Source organism: Vombatus ursinus, unplaced genomic scaffold (genome assembly GCF_900497805.2).
Source record: "Vombatus ursinus unplaced genomic scaffold, bare-nosed wombat genome assembly UNPS02014781.1, whole genome shotgun sequence".
In the NCBI taxonomy this organism is placed as follows: Eukaryota; Metazoa; Chordata; class Mammalia; order Diprotodontia; family Vombatidae; genus Vombatus; species Vombatus ursinus.
The window spans coordinates 14,591,359-14,615,207 of record NW_020954559.1 but is presented as its reverse complement, the minus strand read 5'-3'; the positions used below and the strand labels follow the sequence as shown (position 1 = coordinate 14,615,207).

General features: G+C 37.5%; 1 protein-coding gene across 4 annotated transcripts in view; it reads right to left on the bottom strand.

Annotated features, from left to right (window-relative positions):
• Window positions 1–18,359: 18,359 nt before the first annotated feature.
• Window positions 18,360–23,849, bottom strand: part of LOC114046326 (transmembrane and coiled-coil domain-containing protein 3) — a 73,154-nt gene continuing 67,664 nt past the window's right edge. For all 4 annotated transcript variants that reach the window (XM_027866629.1, XM_027866630.1, XM_027866631.1 and 1 more), the window contains one exon: window positions 18,360–20,363. In XM_027866629.1, coding sequence (XP_027722430.1) covers window positions 20,250–20,363 — 114 coding nt within the window. In that variant the 3' untranslated portion in view covers window positions 18,360–20,249. The remainder of the gene's footprint in view (window positions 20,364–23,849) is intronic.

Genomic DNA, 23,849 nt, shown 5'->3' with positions numbered 1-23,849 from the left:
AAACATGGGGAAGGAAACAAGTTGTCCCATATATTTCTATTCTTCAAGATGGAGAGCAAGCCTGTTCCTCTTGATCTCTATGCCTTTTCCTCCTTCTTCTTCCCAGAGCAGTCACTAAACCAATCCTGTCACATGCCCTCTCAGACTTTCTCTCCAAAACATCCAGTGCTGTGCATCATGGAATTTCCATGCCTCCCAAAAGAGGGTTATAATGTCATTAAAAGCCCATTAAGAACTAAATACTCTGCTGGGCACTAAGGATACAAAGACAAGAAGTAAACAGTTCCTGCCCTCAAGGAGCTTACACACTACTGGAAGAAAACAATATTACATAGATAAGTAAATATAAAATATTGGCAAAGGAAATACAAAATATTTCTAATGTGAAGGGAGAGCACTAAGAGCAAAGGGGGGAGGGTGGATCAGGAAGCACCTCATGAGGGAGGTGTCATGGGAGCCATACATGGAATAGAAGTAGAGACTGCAAGAGATAGATGAAAGGAAGAAGAACATTCCAAGCACGGGGGGCAAGCCCTTGTAATGGCAAAGAGTCAAGTGATGGGATGTCATATATGGGGAGAATAAAATATTACCCCAGGCAAGGATGGGGTAATGATGGGTTGGCATCAGTTTGAGAATAGATTTAAAGGCCAAAGAGAGGAATTTGTACTTTATCCAAGAGGCATTAGGAAGTTACTGAACCTTTTTAAGCGAGGAAACAGAGTTGGCAGACCAGTACCCTAGGGATATCAATTTGGCAGCTAAGTGGAGGATGGATTGGAAAGGGCAGAGTTAAAGGCAAGAAAACTGATGAAAAGATTATGGCAGCAGTTAAAATAGTGAGGATCCTGGGAAGATGGCAGTCTAGGTCAGAAAACTTTCAGCTCTCCAAATTTCCTCCAGAAAAAAAGACAGAACATCGCCTCAGAGCAGTAGAAAAAACATGGGATAAAGCAGTTGTCCTCCTAACACAATTTGAGAAGACCCCTGGAAAGACCCCACTTTCTGAGGCCAAGGTTTGGCTTACATGAAGTGCAAACACCTCCAGGCCAACTCTGCAGAATCAACAAACAAGCCCTGGGAGCATCTGGGTTGAGAGGTGGCCTCAGTCTTAGAAACTTTCATTTTGCAGACAGTGTGGGAGTAGGAAAAGATCGGGGGTGCCTCATTGTTGAGGGATGCCAAGCACCGCTGTCCTGACCAGACTTCTCCCAGGCTGTTGCTGCAGGGAAAAGGAGCTAGCACACACCTGGTGAGTGCAATAATGAGGTGTGGGGACCCTGTTGGTTGTAGGCACTTGCAGGACAGCAGAGTCCTGTGATAGTTTGCAGCCCCCAAAGCAATTGCAGGGAGTAAGATCATTTGTGGGACAGTGTAACTGGAGGCCCTAGCGGTGGTTTAGGAGTGGAGAGAAGAGCCCAAGATAAAGCCCCAGGACAGACCTCAGAAAATAACAATGAGGACTTGAGACTTGGAGCATCATTCCCCATGCCTAGAGACTACAACTTGATTACACTAATAGCTGCTAAAAAACAAAATAAAAAAAATAAATAAAAATGAGTAAGCAAAGGAGGAAAGAACCCAACCATTGATAGTTACTATGGGGATAGAGAAGATGTGGGTTCATATTCAGAGGAAGATAATGAAGCTGAAAAAAGCTACTCCCTTTTTCAAGGAGAAATGTCAAATGGTCCCAAGTATAAAAAGAGGTTTTGGAAGAACTTAAAAAGGACTTTTAAAAAATCAAATAAGAGAGATTGAGGAAAAATTAGAAAAAAAAACATAAGAACAATCCAAGAAAATAAAAAAAAAATTATGAAAAGAAAGCCAACCAATTTGAAATGGAAAATCAAAAACTTAAGGAAAAAAATAATTCCTTGAAAACTATAATCAGGGAAGGGGAAGCTAGTGATGTTCTAAGACACCAAGAAATCATAAAACAAAATCAAAAGAATGAAAAAATAAAAGAGAAAGTGAAACATCTCATCAGAAAAACAAATGACTTGGAGAACAGATTTAGGGGAAATAATATAAGAATAGTTGCACTAACTGAAAATTATGATTAAAAAAAAGAATCTTGATACCATATTATAATAAATTATCAAATTGCCCTGAAGTTCTAGAACAAGAAGGTAAAGCAGAAATAGAAAAAATCCACCCATCACCACCTGAAAGATATACCAAGAGGAAAACTTTACAGGAATATCATAGTCAAGTTTCAAAGCTCCCAGGTTAAGGAGAAAATATTCAAAACAACAAGGAAAAAAAATCAATTTGAATGTCATGGATCCAAAATAAGGATTACATAAGACCTAGCAGCTACTACATTGAAGAACCATAGGTCTTGGAATACTATATTCTGTAGAGCAAAAAAGCTAGGGTTACGATCAAAGGTAACTTATCCAGCTAAGTTAAATATAATCCTGAATGGGGTAGGGGGGAAGGACATTTAATGAACTGAAAGACTTTCAAGTTTTTGTGACAAAACCCCCAGAACTTAAGGCAAAATTTGACATATAACATTGAGGAGAAATATAAGGTAAACACAATAATCCAATTACAAGAGACTCAATAAGTTCAAATTGTTTACTTCATATATGTGAAAATATTAGCAGTACTCTTATAATTGTCATCAATATTTGGGTAGTTTGAAAGAAAGGCTTGGGCTGAGCTAACTATGATGGGATGATTCTAAAAAAAAACTGTGAAGGGAGAGATAAAAAGGACTAATTATCTCATACAAATGAGGCATAAAAGGGAAAACTGATACAGAAGAAGCTAGTAGGGGAGAGGGTGTACAGTGCTGGAACCTTACTCTCATTGAGAATGGGTTAAAGAGGGAACTATACATACATAAATATATATAAGTCTTCTAAATTCAGAAAGAAGAGGGCAAGGGAATAGAGTGGAGGGGAGAATAAGGGAGGGACTTTTAGGTGGATGGGTAGGTTAAGGAATAGGAGGACAAGGTAGTGGGTAGAAGTAAAACAGAGGAGTGAGGAGAGGTAGGGTAAATAGTGTGAGAAAGATAGTGAAGAAAAATAGGAAGGAGAAAAATACACATGTAATTGTAGCTTAGAATATAAATGGAACAAATTTACCCATAAAATGGAAATTGCAGATTAAAAATTTGAATTCAACAATGTGTTGCTTTCAGGAAACATTATAAGAATGAGAGATACATACAAAGATAAAATAAAGGGCAGGAGAAGAATTTATTATGTAGAAAAGGCAGGGATAGTAACCATGATCTCAGAGAAAGTTAAAGTTAAAATAGATTTAATCAAAAGTGAAAAATAGAGAAACTACACTATGTGTCAGCAATATTATTCAATATTGTTTTAGACAATTTAAATACCTGAGGAAATATATGAACATAAACATAAAAAACTTTTTAAACAAATAAACTTAGATCTAAATAATTGAAGTAATATTTATTGTTCATTGGTAGGTAAAGTCAATATAATTTTTAAAATGACAGTTTTACCTAATCTATTTAATCAATGTCATCCCAATTAAATTACTAAAACATTATACTTTACTGTGCTAGGAAAAATAACAATAAGGTTCATTTGGAAGAGCAAAAGGTCAGGAACTTCAAAGAAACCAGGAAAAAAATGATGTAAAGGAAGTAGATCCAGTAGTATCTAACCTTAAGCTATATTATAAGGGAGAGCATTGTTGAAGTGTAAAAAGGATAATTTCAATTATTTTAAATTAAAATCTTCTTGTATAAATAATACCTATGTAGCCAAGAATAGAAGGAATGCAGAAAATTGGGAAAAACATTCACAGACAATCTTTCAGATAGGATGTGGTTGGGTTGGAACACTGTTGTGGTATAGGAAATGATAAGCTGGTTGATTTAGAAAAACAGTTAGTGTCAGAGATGATGAAAACCTGAACTAGGGTAGAGGCTGTGTGAGTACAGAGAAGAAGCTGGGAGGGAGAGATTTTTGTGGAAGTTCTGCTAGTCTTGGCAACTGATTGAAAGTGCATGGTATGTGAAAGAGAGTGAAAAGTTGAGGTTGACTCCAAGGCTGTGATTGAAAGGATTGTGGCACTCAGTAGGGGAAAAGGGTAAGACAGTTGAGGGGAAATGGAGAAGATAATGAGTTTTGTTTTGGACATGTTGAGTTTGAGATGTCTTTGGAACATCAAGATGTAGACGTTTAATATGAAACTAATGATATAGAATTGAAAGAAAAGTGGGCTGGACATGATGACGTTAGAGTCTTGTGCCTAGAGATGATAGCTGAATCCATGGAAGCTGATAAGATAATCAAAAGGGTATAAAGAGAGAAAAGAAGAGTGGCTAGGACAAACATCCGTGGGACATGGAGGATGATCTAGAAAAAGGAGATTGAGAAGGAACAGTCAGACGAATAGGAGGAGAACCTGAAGAGAAGAGTGTCATTAAAACACAAGGAGAAGAGAATGTCCAAAAAGAAGGACTGAGAAAAAGCCATTCAATTTGGCAGTTAAGAGATATGCTGGAGACAGAACATTTTGTAACATTGGAGAAAGCTGTTTCAGTCAAGTGGTAGGGAGATAACCAATACACAAGGCTTCCAAGAGGAATTGGTTAACTAAATCATTTTTATAGTAACACTGTGAATCTCAACCTGTGTCGTAAATACTTGAGGACAACAGAATATCCAAGGCAAATAGTTATCAACCACATCAAATTCTGTAGAAGAGTTAAGAAGAATGAAGTTGTTGGATTTAAGAGTCAGAAGATCATTGGTAATCTTAGAGAAAGCAGTTTTAGTCAATTAGTAAGACTGGAAGCTTGGTTACAAGGGAATAAGAGTACAGTGTGAGGTAAGGAAATGGAGGCAACCAGTGTAAACCATTCTTTCTGGGAATGTGATTGTGAAAGGAAGAAGAAATGTAGGATAATAGCTCATGGACATGTCAGGGTCAAAACTTTAAGGATGAAGACCAGGGCAGGTTTGTAGGTTGTAGGGGAAAAGCAAGTAGGCAGGAAAAGATCGAAGGTGAGTGGGAGAATAAAGGAATGGTCAAGGTGGAGCATGGGAAGCTCCTGGAGAAAACGGGAGGTGATGGGATGAAGACTATATGCATGTAAGAGTGAGTCTTGAGAGGCAGCTAGGTGGCACAGTGGATAGAACAACAGTCCTGGAGTCAGAAGGGCCTCAGTTCAAATCCGGCCTCAGACACATAATACTTATTAGCTGTGTGACTCTGGGCAAGTCACTTAACCTCAATTGCCTCACCAAAAAAAATTAAATTAAATTAAAAAAAAAAGAGTGAGCCTTGACTAAGAGAAGCTTCACCTTTCTCTGAGGTGGAAGCAAAAGAGGAAAGAATGAATGTGATTGAAAGGGTAGATGATAGAGTATTATTGAATTGTTCAACTATAGGGTCAATTGAAGTAATAGAAGGGAGTCCCAAAGGAGGAGTGGACTATGAGAACAGCAAGGGGTTGAAGGATTGTACATCATTGTAAAGACAAAGAATAAATTTAGGAAGGATAAAGTAGAATGAGATATTCTAGGAGTTTGGAGGCTACACTCAGAGAGCAATTTTACAATTGTAGAGTGTGGAAGCAGGACAATTATGGGTAATAGTAAACCAATCAACAAGTATTTAGTAAGCATTTATTATATGACAAGCACTGTGCTTGGTATGGGGAAACTAAATACAATGAATGAAATAATCCCTTATTGCAAGGAGCTCACATTCTAATGAAGGAGACAAAGACATATATAGGTATATAGAGAATAAATATAAGTACAAAGTAATTAAATAAGTATATATTTATATATACTTATATGTGTATGCATATATAGACATATATGTATACATATACAAAAAGCACACACATATGTGTGTATGGTACTATGAGCCTAAATATAATCACTGTCATCCCTCAAATATATGAATACAAAGTAATTAAATAAAAGGTAGTTTGGGAGAGAAGCTCCTAGTAATTGGGGGTATCGGGAAGTATATTTAAGCAGGTATATTTGAGCAAATTATGCTTGAGCCTTGTCTTGAAAAGAGAGAGGGATTCTATGAGGCAGAAGTAAAGAGGGAATACATGTCAGACATGATAGTCAGGCGAAATGGAAGAAAGGTCAGTTTGGCTGGATTATAGAGTTTGGGGGTGTGAGGGGAATAGTATTTGATGAGATTGGAAAGATAGATTGGACGAGGTTGTGAGAGGCATTAAAAGCTCACCAGTGTTACTATTTTATCCTAAAGGCAACAAGGAGCCATTGGTGTTGATTGAGTAGTGGGGTAATATGATCAGATCAGAACTTGAGGTAAATCACTTTGGCAGCAGTGTGAAGGATGGACTAAAGTGAGAAACTAATTGGGAGGCTATTGCAATAATCTAGATGAGAGGTAGTGAGGACCTGAACCAAGCTGATACCTTTGTGAGAGGGGAAGAGTCAGATGCTGGAGATAAGAAAGTCCAAACAGTAAAATTTGACAACTGATTGTATATGTGGGTTGAAGGAGAGTGAGGAACCTAGAAAAATACTGAGAGAAAAGATTATTAATAACCAATAATTCGAGGAGATCCAGAGTTCTCTCCTTCTGAAGTCCGGATTTTTAAAAGTTCAGTCTCCTGAAGGGCACTGCTGATCATGATATTAGACTAAATTTCCTGTTCAGGACCCCACCCTAGTTTGGGTGGGGCATATATTCTTTGAATAGATAGCTCAAAGCTGGGAGTGGTGTGAGTATAGAGATAGTTTCTCTGTCCAAGGGTGACATGATGTCACTCTCAGTCCCTCATTTTAATATAGCTCAGTTCACTTCTCATTGTGTTAACCAATCAGAGTTGATTGCCACTCTTCTTCCAAAAGAACACATAAGCTTTGAGCCCACCCCACCGTGATTGTCCTTGGTCCAAGAGACAGCCAAGTGACCACCCTTTTATTAATAACATGCTGGCCTTATTAGTGAAATGACTGAATTACCCAGAAACTATGTCTCTCAAACCTTTTTAATTGTCACAATGTTAGTTAAAACCTGAGACACAGGAAGGATGGTGGCGCCTTTGATAGAAATAGAGAACTTGGAAGAGAGGAAGGTTTAGTGGAAAAGACAATGAGTTCAGTTTTAGACATGTTTGAGTCATGCTAAGGGCTTAAATTTAGATATTTTAAGAGTTTAAGATATCAAGATTGGCTTGCAGGGCAGCAACAAAACCTGTAAGCAGACAATTGGGCAATCAACAGAGTGAAGAATGCGGACATCAACAATGATCAGAGACAATAACAGCAGTCACCACCACCACCACCACAACAAAGTAACATCCGGAATAATGAGCCCAAGTCAGCTAACAGTACCAACATTATCGATTCAGGCATGAAACCTGGTAGAAGGAGCATCTCAGACACCAAAAATCTGGACTCAAACTTTCCATGGTGCATGGAACATCCAAGTAGACTCCAACATTTTCCTTATTTTTATGTACCTCTGCGATTCCTATACCATCTCCCCACCTGATGCCTTCTGTCAGGCCTGATCAGATCAATTACCTTATGCACCCTATGCCTGAGCTGCCCCTCTTCCAGGATCAAATTTAGAATGTGTCATTTAGTATTATCATAAAAAAAAAGTCTCTAAGAAAGCCAGTTTTAAATGTCTAATAGGCAATTGGTAATTCAGCACTGAAGCTCAGGGGAGAAACTAGGAAGAAAGTAGTCAACAATGTCAAATCCAATGAATAGATTGGGAAAGATGAAGACTGAGAAAAGACTGTAAGACCAATGAATAGATCATTTGTAACTATGAAGAGAGCAGTTTGAGTTGAGTGATGAGGTTGAAAGGCAGGTTGTAAGTAGGTTGAGGAGTAAATGAAAGCCTCCATTTGATGGTGAGGAGACAACTTTTTCAAGGAGTGTGACTAAGAAAGGGAGGGGATATACAGGACAATAGGTTGAGGGGATAGCAGAGTCTATTGAAGGCTTTTAAAGTTAACACTTTAAAGCAGTTGGGAAGAAACCAGTAGATAGGAAAAGGTTAAAAAGAGGGGTTACTTGAAGGGGCAACCTGCTAGAAAAGAGAAGAAGCACAAGATCTTTCAAGGGTACATATAGAGGGCTTGGCCTTGGGAAGGAGAAGAACCTACTCATTGTCAGAGACTGGGAGAAAGGAGGAGAGCGTGGAAATGATTTCAAGTGGTTTTGAGATGAAAGTTGTACTTTTTTGTGGGGAGAGTTATGGGGAAGATAGTGATGTGATGCTAAAAAAAAAAATGGGGGGGAGCATCAATGAAATATTAGAAAGATACACAGGAGAGATTAGAAGGTAGTCCAAAAGGACATACAGACATGTAAGACAGTATTAGAACTATCTTGTTAAATTTATCACAAACATAAAAATGTTGTGCTGTACACAGAAACTTAACTGATTTCATATACAAGTCTACTTTTTTTCTATTCTTTTTTTTAGCATATGAAAATGTTCACATTTGTTGATGTTTATTAGGTCCAAAATAATAAAGAAACTTTTTTTTTAAAAAAAGCATTCCTACTTCTTTGGTTGGCCTAATGTTTTGTAGTTCTTGAGAGAAGGAACACTGAGTACTGGAGAGCATAGGCTCTAGAATGACTAGAATGTGGGTCAGGTATGGACACCTGAGCAGTCTTGGTCCTCATTTTATGCATACCGATGCTGGAGAGGTTGGCCAGGGATTTGGTTTCCGTGATTGCTATTAGATGAAAAGAATGCCAAGTGTGTGAAAAGTTATTAACAATGGATCAAGGATTCCTGAATGGGAATTAGAATGAGAGTGAAGAGCAAGATGTGGGCTGTGAAGGGATCATACTAAAGTGGATAGGGATAAGAATACTCAGAAAAAGAGGAGTGGAGAGATTTTTGCCTCAAGTAGATTGAAATTTAGGAAAGGAGCTAGAGATCTGTGTGCCATAGGACAGGGAATGATCAATTGATAAGGCATCCCTGCCCTCAATGGTCCTGTCATAATAGAACAAGTGTAGAGTCAATGGGGGCTCTTATTACCCTTGATTCCCCATGGGCCAAGATCTAAGGTTTTAAATGGTAGATGAAAAATGTAAGGTGGTAATTATGCAATACCGCTACTAGGTCTATTTACAAAGATGATTAGGGAGAAAGGAAAAGAACCTACATGTTCTAAAATGTTTCTAGCAGCTCTCTTTGTGGTATCAAAAAACTGGAAATTGCTGGGATGCCCATCAGTTGGGGAATGGCTGAACAAGTTGTGGTATATGATCGTGATGGAAGATGAGGAAGAAATAACTCATCTTTTTTAAAATGCAGTTGCTTTGAATGGTTTGTTTTTTTTTTTTGCATCTCCTCTACTCTCTTTTTGTAGAATTACTCTGAACTTTTTTTTTTAAGAGAAGCATTTAATATTGCAACCCAGCTACAATTAACTCTTCACTCAGGGCCTTCCCCCTTATTAACACTTGACTTCTTAATGGACCAGACTCTTTGTTCATAGGCTTAGAGAGAGCTGGAAGGGACCTTAGGGATGATCTAGGGAGTCCAACCCCTTCATTTAGTTCTCCTGAACATTTGAAAGCTACAGAACAAACTAAAATGAGTTAAATAGATTTCCTCACAACAAGCTGCTGCTGGCTTGCTTAACTTAATCCATGGCATTAGGACTATATTGGTGCTATTAAGGCTCCATTATCCTTTCATTTGAAATGTATAGACCTTTGTATTCCTTGTAACAGAAGGCTGCCTTCTCCACAGTTTGGATTTGCCCTCCTATTCTCTGGGCCATTTGGATGATTCAACTGATGAAATATCTGTGTATTTCATGAACATTTAGTTCCCAAGAATAACAATGCTCATGATGGGAAAAGAGACCTGCTAACATAGGAACATAAGAATTATTACCAGGGTGGAGCCAAGATGGCAGAGTAAAAGCAGTGACTTGCTTGAGCTCTCCCCCAAACCCCTCCAAATACCTACAAAAAAATGGCTCTAAACAAATTCTAAAGCAGCAGAACCCACAAAAAGACAGAGCAAAACAAATTTTCAACCCAAGACAGCCTGGATGGTTGATTGGAAAGGTATATCGCACCGGGTTGGGACAGGAACGCAGTCCGGCGTGGGCGCGTAGGCCGCAGTGAACCTGGAGCAGGCCTTAGAGGACTGAATCGCAGACAGCTGTGGTGGTTTCCAGACTTCTCAACCCAGGAGCGCCAAAGACAACTTGGAAGGTCAGTGGGCAAAGTCTGTGTCAGCGGGGAGAGAGAGAAGCCAGTGGTCTCAGCTCCAGTCCCCAAGCTCATTGGGGGCAGAGGCTGCCTCCTGAGCTTCTGGCCCACAGACTGAGGGGGAATCGAGTGGCTGATCAGAGGGGGATTGCAGGGATCTCTCTGCTGGGGCAGGATTCTCTTGCTTTTCCCATGCTTGGATTTGGGTCACAGTTCTGGGTGGCAGTCCTGGGGCAAGGAGGAGCGCTGGCATGGTGGAGCTTGTAGTGGCTGTGGAGAGGAAACCCTCCTCACCATTCCAAGACAGAAAAGAGTGCTCATAGACCAGAGCACAGGCCAGGAAAGGAGTAAACACCTCGCCCTTGATCATACCACCTTGGAAGAACTGAAAATTTACAGGTCCCTAGAAGTATCTCTGAACACAGCTGCACAAAACTCCTGAAGCTTGGGACAGTACATTCTCCACACTGGAAACAGACTCCTACCTTAACAAAGAGTTTATAACTGAAGTAATTGGCTGAGATCATAAGCAAGCAGCGCAAAAAGAGTCAGACTATATTATCTTACTTTGATGACAAAGAAGATCAAAACATACAACCAGAAGAAGACAATGAAGCCAAAGCTCCTACATCCAAGGCCTCTAAGAAAAATATGAATTGGTCCCAGGCCATGGAAGAGCTCAAAAAGGATTTTGAGAAGCAAGTAAGAGAAGTAGAAGAAAAACTGAGAGTGGGCTAAAGGAGACCCAAAAAAATACTGAAGAAAATAGCACCTTAAAAAATAGCCTAACCCAAATGGCAAAAGAGGTCCAAAAAGCCAATGAGAGAAGAATGTCCTTAAAAGCAAAATTAGCCAAATGAAAAAGGAAGCGCAAAAGCTTACTGAAGAAAATACTTCCTTAAAAATTAGAATGGAGAAATTGGAAGACAGGGACAATTTGAGAAATCAAGGCATTGTAACACTAATCAAAAGGAATAAAAAAATAGAAGAGAATGTGAAATATCTCATTGGAAAAACAACTGACCTGGAAAATAGATCCAGGAGAGAGAACTTAAAAATTATTGGACTATCTGAAAGCCATGATCAAAAAAAGAACTTGGACATCATCTTTCAAGAAATTATCAAGGAAAACTGCCCTGATATTTTAGAACCAGAGGGCAAAATATAAATGGAAAGAATCCACTGATCTCCTCCTGAAAGAGATCCCCAAAGGAAAACTCCTAGGAATATTGTAGCCAAATTCCAGAGTTCCCAGGTCAAGGAGAAAATATTGCAAGTAGCCAGAAGGAAACAATTCCAGTATTGTGGGAACACAATCAGGATAACACAAGATTTAGAAGCTTCTACATTAAGGGTCCAAAGGGCATGGAGTATGATATTCCGGAGGGCAAAGGAATTAGGACTACAACCTAGAATTACCTACCCAGCAAAACTGAGTATAATCCTTCAGGGTAAAAAATGGCCATTCAATGAAATAGAGGACTTTCAAGTATTCCTGTGGAAAAGACCAGAGCTGAATAGAAAATTTGACTTTCAAATACAAGACTCAAGTGAAACATGGAAGAGGTAAACAGGAAAGAGAAATCATAAGAGACTTATTAAGGTTGAACTGTTTACATTCCTGCAGGGAAAGATGATATTTGTAACTCATGAGTCCTTTGTCAGTATTAGGGTAGTGGGAGGGAAAAATTATATGTTTGTATAGATAGATAGATAGAGGACATAGGGTGAGTTGAAGATGAAGGGGTGATCTCTGGAAAATAAAATTAAGGGGTGGGAGAAGATTATACTGGGAGAAGGAGAAAGGGAGTAGAATTAGGTAAAATATCTCACATGAAACAGACAAGAAAAGGCTTTTACAGTGGAGGGGAAATGGGGGAAGGTGAGAGGCAATGAGTGAATCTTATTCTCATAGGATTTGGCTTAAGGAGGGAATAACATACACAATAGGGTATGGAAATCTATCTTACTCTACAGAAAAATAAGGGGGAAAGGGGACAAGAGAGCAGGGGGTTGATAGAGGGGAGGGCAGATTGAGGGAGGGGATAATCAAAAGCAAACACTTCTGAGGAGGGACAGGGTCAAAAGAGAGAATAGAATAAATGGGGGGTAGGATAGGATGAAGGGAAATATACTTAGTTTTTCACAACAGGACTACTATGGAAGTGTTTTGCATGACTACACATCTATAACCTGTATCAAGATGCTTGCCTTTTCAATGAGGGTGGGTGGGGAGGGAGGAAGGGAGAAAATTTGTAACCCGAAGTTTTAGAAACAAATGTTAAAAATTTAAAAAAAAGAATTATTACCATATTGTGTCAGACCCATTGTCAAACTAACCTAACTTTGGATCTTGTCTCAGATAGTGTTACAAGCAATCTTGTGAAAGGGCATAATTGTCCCTCATGGCGCCCATCTAGAAAGCTCACTGATAACACTCTTGGAACAACCCTAGTTTCCTTTAAAAACTCAATGTGGCACTATCACACTGTAGTTGAAGTTATAAATTGGTCCAATCATTCTAGAAATCAATTTGGAACAATCACTGAATAGTCAAATGACATAAACAAACCTTTCTCAAAAGAAAATTGGCAAAGTATTAGCAACCTTGTGAAAGAATGTTTCAAATCAATAATAACAGAATTACAAATCAAATTAATCCAGAGGTTTCACTTCACATTCAGCAAATCATCAATGATGATAAAATATAAATATAGCCAATGGTGGAAGATTTATCAAAAGATGAGTATATTTATGTGTTGTTGGTGAAACTCTGAATTAGTAGAATCATTCTGGAAATCAGTCTGGAAATGCTATGAGAAAAAGTATTGCTAAAAAAAAAAGTGACTAAAATATCCATACCCTTTGACCCAGAGATTCCACTCTTAAGTATACATATCAAGGAGGTCAGTTACGAAGAAAGATCCCATACTTCCCAAAATATTCATTGCCGCACTTTTTATGGTAACAAAACTGGAAACAAAGTAGATGCTCACTGATTGGGGAATGGATAAACAAATTGTGGGACATGAATGGGGTTTTACTGTGCTGTAAGAAATTATGAACATGATAGATACAGAGAAGGATAGAAAGAGTTATATGAACTGATAAAATAACAACAACAATATTTATATAGCACTTACTATGTGCCAGGCATTGTGCTAAGTATTTTGCAAATATTTTCTCATTTGATCTTCACAATAACACTGGGATATTAAGTGCAATTATTATCCCCATTTTTATAGCTGAGGAAACTGAGGCAAACAGAGGTTATGTGACTTGCCCAAGGTCAGAGAACTAGTAAATGTCTGAGGCAGGACATGAACTCAGGTCTTCCCTGCCCCAGGACTAGCAGTCCACACCACCTAAGTGATGTAAGAAAATGTACATGAAGAAAATAATGTAAATAGAACAAAATAATTGACATTAAATTTTACCAAATTATAATGACTAAGCTTTGCCTAAAGACTTCAGAACATAGATTAATGAAGTATTTAACTGTGACTTTAGAGGTCTGATGGTGAAGCATGTGTCCTACCTTTTGGCAGAGAGGTAGTAGATTATAGGTGCAGAATGAAGTGTACCATTGTGTGTGTGAGTATGTGTGTGTATTTTTGCCATAGTCAATTGTGTTGATTTGGCTTTGCTCTACTTTTTGTTGCAAGGAAGGGTTCTGTTGGGTGAGGTTAGTCATTGGGAAATGACAACGATGTAAACAAAAGAAAAGAGCATTGACTAAACATTTAATATTAGAATGTAATTTCCTTGCTAGAAGGAAATATTTCATTTATTGCCTTTCTAGGAATGTTTTCAACATCTCTTTTTATAAAAAGAAAATTGGACGTCCATCTCTTTTCACTTACGGTTAGGTTCAGATTTACAGGGTAGGTCACCTTGGGCTTCATCTTCAGTTAGTTTGCTCTTTGGAACATATTACTCCATCCTTTCCTGTAGTTTCTGGTGAGTGCAGAGTATCTTCTTATCTGAATGTCTTTGCCTTTATATTGGTAAGTCTTTCTTCTGGTCATTTTTGGAATTTATGATCAGTGGCATTAATAAATTTAACTATGTGTTTTGGAGTTTGCAACAAAAATTTGGGTTTTTTTTTTACCCTGCAGGTGATTTGTGAATTCTTTCAAAGGGCACTATGTTTAGAAATTATGGGCAATTTTTTTTTGTACTATTCATTGCTTTATGGGGTTCAGGTTTTTTGAGTTGTCGTGTTCTTATGCCTTGTCATGGGAGCCCTGTAAATCTTAAATTTTCTCTATATACAGTGTATTTTTTTTACTTGTTTGGAGATTGTTTTCTTTTCATGTTATTGTTTTTTTGTTTCTCTTCTTCCAGATTGCCCTTCACTTCCATATATTTGGATTCCCAATCAATTACCCAATTTTGTTTCTTTGGTGAGATGTGTCACTGTAGATTCAAGTTTCTCTAGTTTGTCAATTATTTCTGCTGGGCAGGCCATAAATTGTTTTCACAATTCTTAGAGCTCTGTTTTAAATCATTTGGGACCATCCTTCTGCAGGTTTCATGATCTCTTAATCCATAGGATCCTCTCTCATCAGGTGTTGATTCATATTCCTTTGTATTATATTTATTCACAGATGGCCTGAACTCTTACCAGATCTGGAGGTAATTTTCCCTCCTACTATTAGTATCCTCCCTGTCAGTTTATTTGCTTATATTCAGTCTTTAATTTTCCTTCTTCCAAGATCTTTGGTAATTCCAGTCTTTTTTTCCTCTATATCCCCCCCCCCAATTGCTCACTTTCTGACTCCTTCCCCTTTGACGACAATTTCCCTAGGGGCTGGAACTCAGAGGATCTCAGCCTTCTCTCATGCCAAGCAATTCAAAACTCACCAGCGTACATAATACCCCAAGCGACATCTAGAGAGACAATACTGATCAACTGGATACTGAGCTTTATCCTGTAGGCTTAGTGGAGTGCTACATAGTCACATACATCCTGTCCTCTTTTCTCTCTGTTCCTCCTTTCTCTGGTTGATCTCTGTTGCAGCACAGTGTTGCCACACTCATGTTACAGTCTGAACTGTAACATGAGTTCTGTTGCCATGGGTCGGCAGTCATGCTGCTGGGACTTTTGTGGGTGGAAGCAGAGGGGGCACAGAATGAGTGTATTAGGGGTTAAGGATTAGTTTGCTGTTTTTCAACAACTTTTTACTTTAGGTTGTTATTCTAGTCTGTGGAGGCAGGAGAAATTGCTTTGTCTCTGGAATTGAATTCCTATTTTAGAGAGGTTTGAGAGGTTGTAAGGATTGAAGAAAATATCTAGCCTTCTATCTTATGGTTTTGTCTCTGTATGTCTAGTGCCTAGCACAACTGGTGCACATTGGTTCTAAATAAATGCTTAATTGACTTGAAAAGAAAAAAGACTCAAAAGGATTTTTATACTTATAAACTTAATATTTTTAATAAATGCAAGGCTTTAAAATTGTTTTCTCTCTTATTGTGGTCATTATGCAAACTGTTCACTTGGTTCGGCTTATTTCACTCTTTATCAGTTCATACCAATCTTCCCAAGTTTCTTTGAATTCTTCATATTTATCTTACAGCACAGTATTTTGTTACATTCATGGACCACAGTTTGCTTGACACTTCTCCCAATCAATTAATACCCATTTTCCTTCCAGTTCTGGCTACTACAAAAAGTGCTGGATATAGTTTTGTATACCTCTCCTTCTGTTTTTTATCTCCTTGGGTATATATAACTGGTAGTGGTATTTACGGATCAAAGTAACTTTTTAAAAACTGTAATTCTAAACTGTTTTCCAGAAGCTGGTCCAATTCATAACAGTGCATTAGTGTGCTGGTCTTGCCACAGCTCCTAAAATATTTGCCATCTGTCTTTTGTCATCTCTGCAAATATGCTGGGTATTACCGCCAAGATCTTTCTAACCTTTTGGGTTGCCATGCTACAGTTTAGTCATATTAAGCTGGCAAACCCAGGTTGTTTTCACACTATTGCCTAGACCTACTTCTCCCATTTTATACCCCTTCCTTGATCTCTCATCGATCATGGAAACTGAGCTACTAAATATGGCTGGCCCCAATGATGAGACATTCTCACTTCTATATTCAATTCCCAGTTTGGTTTAAACAAGGACTATTTACAAATAGTCCTTGGGCATGTAAGACTCATACGAACATTATATATACATTGCATTTCATAAATGAATGAAAAACAAAGAAGCAAAACAGGCTGCCCCAAAGAAACTTTTAATAAAGAAGACAACACATTCACCTTAATAAGTGAAGACAACACTCCAACAAGAGTTGGAATGAGCAGCAAAGGGAAAGGGATAGGTTATGCTGTGCTGTGGTTTTGTTTGGAAATGGTTAGGCAGGGCTCTGCTGGGAGGAAGCAAAAGTGCTGGAAGAATGCAGATCATTTGGAAATAGCTGGGAAGTAAGGTGAAAGCTCACCTAATACAGCCCAGGGTCCTATAATTGAGTTCTTATGGGAGGAGGAAGAAGGCCAGAGTGTGGGCAACATAGTTTGGAAACAACTAGGAAGTCACACGGCCTATTTCTGGGCAGGATAATATTGATCCTTATTGAGGATCCCTGATCCTCAAAACATGTGATAATGACTATCTCATGCAGGATACTGTTCTGAGTCAAGTCTAATTTAGGGCAGGCTAGTTCAATGGTTCAGAATTAGGACAGGAATGCAAGCAGGCACTTATGGGTCATAAAACATTTGACGAGAGGTTTACTCAACCATAAAAAGGATCGATAAGGATACACTGATGAAGTGGATGGGAGCTCCCTTCTGCTTCCCCATCTGTCACATTAATGGCAACATCCAGAGCTTTATGTTGATTCTGAGACTACTGGGAATTATGTCAAACTTGATGAGGACCAACTTCCAACAGACCAAGCTTTTCCACACTCTGTGAGGCCAGCAAGCCACACCACTGGTTCAACTCCAAAACCCCCAGGCATGAAAAGAGCCCCCTTACCCCTTTAGAGGGAAAGCAACTCAGCCTACATGAAACAAAATGCTGCTCCAACCATACAAAACAAAATACACCAAATATAAATGATGGCACTAACAATGATGATTCCTGTTCACGTGTTTGAAAAAAAAATGTAATACACTAATACTTAGCACAGATAACCTTGTTTTATCCATTTTGGCTATCATAACAGTCTCCAAGAACTACAATATTTGAGAGTAGGGATTGTCTCTTTCTTTCTTTCTTTTTTCTCTTTTTTATCCCTAGTGCCTGGCAGGTAGTAGGTACTTAATAAATATTTATTGACTGATTAAGGTGAGAAGATCTAAAGAGATACCATTCTCAATTTTCACCTGATAAATTATGCAAGTGATTAATAATAGGACCAAAATCATGTACAAGATCTTGTTTCCTCAAAACTATTAACATTCACACACATATAGTAAGTTTCATCAGGTTCTTAAAAGTGTGTAGTGAAGATTTTTTAGAGCAGAGGAGGAGGAAGATTTGCCCCAGAGATATATCTAAACCTTTGTAGTAATGAGGTAGATTATGATTGAATTATTCTATACAAACAAAAGCCACAAGTTTTTAAATACACAAAAAAATTTTCAAGATTTTTTAAAACAAATTTATTATATAAACAACCGTTGCCTCAGATAGTATTTATATTTTAGACTTCTTTAACAAGAAATCCTACAGTACACATGAAAAGAACTTATATTTCTATATACCCTTCTGCACAAAGATATTTAATAACAAAATAACAGTGACTCTAAAATTTTAATAAATTGTTTTAATGAATAAAATTGAATTCTTTGCTGTCTAAAAAGGAGTCATCTAAATTTGTCAGTCTAAGCAAAACCTACATTCTACTAGCATACCCATTCTAGAATAAATAGACCACTGCAAAGCTTTGCCTTTTAAATAAATTAGCACTAAAATAGCACAAAGAAATGAAAAAAAAAAGATGCTTATGTCACATTTTCATTTTATTAAAATGGCTTTCACAGGCCATGAAAGCAGATCCAAATTTGTACAAAATTAACACTGTAAAATTATTAAAGTACTTCAATATTTCTATATTGTAATCCCATTTTGTAGCTTTGTTCTTCAAAAAAAAAAACCCATCTTGTCACTTTTGCAAAAACTTGCAAGTTAAACTATTATTGGGAAGAGAAGAAAAAGGTGGCCAACTATAAGCAAACTTAATATATAAAAATCTAGATTTACAAAAAACATGAGAAACTAGCTATTCACTCTTTAAAATAATTCTTCAAAAGAAATACAATTCCTTTTAAGAGCAAGAGTACCCAATGCATTTAAAATACTTTAGTTACCCAAAATAAAAAAAAGTCTACAACTTTTTTACAACTGCAGCTATTGCATAAAGTAGAGTTGTAATCAGAAGTATTATATTAAAAAGTTGGTGAGCCATAAATTACTGCTAGCTCCAGCTATTTGCAAGGCTGCTAAAATCTTAGGTTTCCCAAATATCACAATAACTCATATTACACATTCATTCATTTAACTTCCCTTTAAAGTATTTTTGCATAACAAAATTTCAGGAAGTAACTAATATATTGTATTTAAACGTGTGTTAACATGACATTCTTTATAAAATTTCTCATTTAAGTATTCTTTTCAAACTGGCATGACAGTAGCCAGGTTTCCAGATAACAACTTTATAACTGCCTATAGGTAAAATCAGTCCCATTTGCTTTAATATACTAGAAACACGAATGGGGTAAAATGGTACCAAACGATAGGATAAATATTTGGAATGTCTGGCAAGTTCATTGTAAACAAATGTAGATGCACTTTCTGAAACATACACATAGCTCAATTATATATTCCTGTATTCTTATAAATTTAATTTATCTTGCTGACAAATTACACAAGATATTTTAATTTCTATTGCTGATTAATTTTGAATTGGCATTTGCTACTAATGAAATTTATAATTTTTTTCTGCTGTACAACTGAGACTCTCATTTGCAATTAGTTTTGCCAAGCTGTTAATGGCTTGTAAGTAGGACAGCTCCCATTAAAAAAACAAAATAAACATTTTGTAAGGCAAATTATTTTCTCGTAATAAAGAGTATCACCACCTAGCTTGTCAATTTGTAGGTTCAGATTTTCTTACACGTGATTTCTTAAAATAGAACATAAACAAGTTTTTCTTGTACTATAGCTAGAACTTGAACATTCTAAAAGCAATTTTTTTTGCTCTTAGGGAATAATATTGAATATGTAAACAAATTATTTAAATTAATAAAAGAATGTGTAGGGATTCGTTCAGCATCAAAATTTAATTTGTAATTCAAGATTTCAAAAAAACCCAGATGTTAAAGAATACTGTACCCTGATCAAAGATCACTTTTACTGAAGAATGTAGTCAATACACAAATGAAAGCTCAAACACATTTTTTAAAAGAAAGCTGTAACATTAAAATGAGTATTTAAAGGATGCATAATAAAAAGCAAATAGGCACTATGAGATAAACACCTCATTTAAGAACACAAGTTTTGAGCATTTTAAACATCAAAATTAAGCTGCCAAAATCTGTATGAAATAGACATTCACATCACTTGTTTTAATGATAAATACTTGACCTATAGATGACAAATCCAGAAATTACACAGGTAAATTTAGTTATTTTAACAGGGCACCACAGGCACCATTAAATAAGAAATATTTTCAGTTTTGTTTCTACCAAAAAAGGTAAATAAACAGATCAATTAACAAGACAAGATGGGAATAAACTTGGGGAAAAGGCACATCCAGGCAAAATGGTCAAGGCAATTTGCATGATGCATCATTTTCAAAGCAATTCTACTGTGCATAATTGAATCTAAATGAGTTATTTTGGCAAATTCTAAAACATGACAAAGCATATTTAGTAAATTGTGCGAACATCAAAACACTAATAATTTAATACAGTCTGTATTACTTTAAAATATCTGTAAGGCTCATAAGAAGGTACATCACAAATTTCTGCAAAGAGATTTGGGGTTTGTTATTTTTGCAAAGTAATGTGTTATTCTAAAATGAATACTTTTGTTTTCAGGTACTGAATCGTCTTTCTGGTCTTGGCAAACATTTCATAATTGCAGCTTTCCATAATGCTGGGGCAAGCAAAAGACTTAGAGTAGTTACACTCAATATAAGAAGGTAGACCTGAAAACGAGAAAAGCAAAATCATTACTTCTTTATGATTCACACAATAAATTAAAGCATAGCACAAAGTTAATAGATTCTTAGACTAAAATAGGATGGAATTATAATTTAACAATTACAAAGTGTATATAGTATTCATATAATAAATAACATAAGTAATTTAATAGACTGGAACCTCACTACACTTCTTCCTCTGGGTCTCCTTTTTAAAATCAAAATGCCTCATGAAGTAGTCCTTTTGGTATTTCTTGGTTCTCTTAGATGAGGTTGAGGATGGAGCTTCCTTTAAACGAAATTCCATTCTCAAAGGTTAGATTTCAGTTATATTAATATAAAAAGATAAAAAGATAAACTTTTATATATAAAAAGACAACCACACAATCTTCACAGAGTCAAAGTCATGAGTTCCATGGCCAAAAGGCGATGGGAAAAAGAAAACAAACAGATGATGCATAAAATAAAGCTGCTGCTTGTTTCTATTGGTGACCTATACTTTAGAAATAGGGGATATATAGGGAAGTACAATGAGGAAATCTTTACTTGGAAGAAGTAGTAGAATGTTGTGATGAGAGCAGAAATAGGCCTCAGTTTACCTCCTCCCTTTCCTTCCCCTGTAAAGTAAGAATTTGGACTAAAGAACCTCTTTAAGATTGACATCTGGAACCAGGTGCTCAAGGAAAAGTATTTTTATTTTCTTGAGCTTGAACCTATATTAGGGATTCCCTTGTAAGGGATATCATAATAGGTGGATACACACAAACCATATGAAGACCAAGGGGAAGGAGGCTTCTAGCACATGATAAGTGTATATTTTTTAGAGATTTATGGTAGAATATGGACAAAAACTATGCAGGATGAGATGGTGTGGATGGCTTACAACCTGAGTCAAGGAAGTGAGCATCCTTCAGGGTCAATGACTGAAGTACGAGGAGACAATTTATTTTGATTTTATCTTGAGTTAGTGGTATGTGCTAACTGTATGTTTCAGAAGGAACATAACCTTTTTAGGGAGCAAATTTATATAACCAGGTGCTAACACTGCTTCCTGGGAGTGATCATTCCTACTACGTAACTTTGGGGCTGCTTTCCTGGGCTCAGGGGCTACCAAAAGAGCATGACCAAAGTGCAACAGTAGACTGATGGGCTGAGCTGGGAAGAATAAAAATATGGCAATTCTACCAGTGATTGTAGATTTAGAGCTGGGAGTGGGGAACATGGAGGTCATCAAGTCCAACCCCTTGATTTTACAAGTGAGAAAAGTGAGGACCAGTAGAGGTAAATGACTTTCCAGGTTGTACAGTTAGGTATCTGAGACAGAATTTGAACCCAAATCCAGTGTTCTATCCATTATGCCAAGTTAACCCCCTCTTACTGAATATTCCTGAGTCACAAACTGGAATGAGTTGAAGCAAAAATCTACTCTCACTTCATCCTTAATACTGTTCAGTGGAGCAGTGGATAGAGCTCCAGGCTTGGAGTTAAGAAAACCTGAGTTCAAATTCAGCCTCAGTCACTTACTGTGTGCCTCTGGACATATCATTTAACCTGTCTGCCTCAGTTTTCTCATCCAAGGGAATAATAAACAGCACCTACTTTGCTGGGTTATTGGGAAAATCAAATAAGATAACTTATGTAAAGTGCTCTGCAAACCTTAAGTGCTATATAAATGCGAGCTATTATTAATATATTTCTTTCAAACCTAAAGCTAATCACAGGCTCAATGTATTTCAACTAAAGGTAAGAATATTCAAAAAGGACCAAAAGGCTAGGCAATTTTACGTTAGTTTAATAATTTTACTCTGAGGAATGAGTAAATGTCTAGAAGGGAGTTGTAAAATGCTAATCACTGGAGCAACTAGGTGGCGCAGTGGATAGAGCTCCGGCCTTGGAGTCAGGAGGACCCGAGTTCAAATTTGACCTCCGACACTTGATATTACTAACCGTGTGACCTTGGGCAAATCACTTAACCCCGACTGTCTCACTAAAAAAAATGCTAATCATTATGAATAAAATGAATAATACCATCTTATACATTACAAACAGCTTTCTTAGCTAAGATCCTGAAAAGAGCTATCAGGCAGATGTGGTTTTGTACAGCAGAAGAGGGAAAAACTAAGGCCAAAGTGGAAGAGACGCATATTTTCAGTCATGTAAATAACGAATAGCACTTCACAAATGTTATGGAGTAAGAAACAAAGGATCCGAGTTCAGATCCTGTGTTTACTACTTAACCTTTCTCAGTCTCACTTGCTATGTATATCTTTGTGTTATTCACTTTATATTTATGTTGTATGTATTTATAGAGGTACTTAATATCTCTTCCATTAGAATGTAAGCTCTTTGTGGACTGTTTCAGTCTTTGTCCTTGTACTTCTAGGGCCTTGCATGGTGCTCGGCACCTGGAACATGCTTCATAAACCTTTGGTGACTGACTGACCGGACCAAAGGACTTCTGAGGTACCTTTCAGCTCCCAAGAGGTGAGTATTACAGGTTATTATAACTCTCATTCTACAGATGAGGAAACATGCTCAGAGAGGTTAAAGGACTCAATACGGTCATACAGTTAGGTCTCCTACTCCAAGTATAATAATGTTCTTTTTACTAAGCCAAAATGCACCTAAGGGCAAATATCCTAAGAAAAAGAGGCATATAAAAGTAGAATGCATTTCTGGAGGTGGTTTCCCCCTCCCTGGAGAGGAGAGGCTGTGGGGGTATGACGAGGCTGATGTGGAACAAGGTTTGTCCGGTGGCTTGTTACAGAGTGACTCCCTAAACCTCTCAAAGCTTGTTCATGGAACTTGTTCATCTCTCCTCAGACTTGGTCAGAAGACAGGAGGGTAGTGACAGGACTGTACTACCAGGCAGAGCAAAAGGTCTCTCCCGGTGTGGGGCAGCCACACCTTCCTTCTCGCTCATGGAGGGGTCACGCTCCATCTGGTGTCCCCGCCAAGAGGAGTCAGACATGGCTCCTCAGCTGGCTTTCTACCCACTTTCCCTCTCTGGGCCCATGAAGCCAAAGTGTAAGCAGAAGGAAAATAGTTGGCAACACTTAAAAGACTATATAAATATAGGCTTTATAACGATTATTATGACTTTAAGAAATTCCTGTTCAAGTATGGATGGGCTGGACAGGATGAGGGGCATAGTTCTTTTTGTCAGAAGTGCTTCCTGTTGGTATATGAGTGGACTGTACTACTAAGCTATAACTTTAAGATACTATGATTCTATAAAATTCCCATTTTACAGAAGATGCTGATACTCTGAGGGGCTAAATCATTTGCCCAAAACAAAACATAAATGAGTAAATGGTTGAGAGAGAAATCAAATCCATCACCTTCATTCCCTCCCACCTCACCAGAACCATGGATCCATAGAACCAGCCCAGACTCTGATGAGGGCCTAGAAGCACGGCCTCCTCATCACTTCCCAGCTACCATTTCCAAACCATGTAGATGTGGTCTTCATTCCCCCTCCTTTCCAAGTCC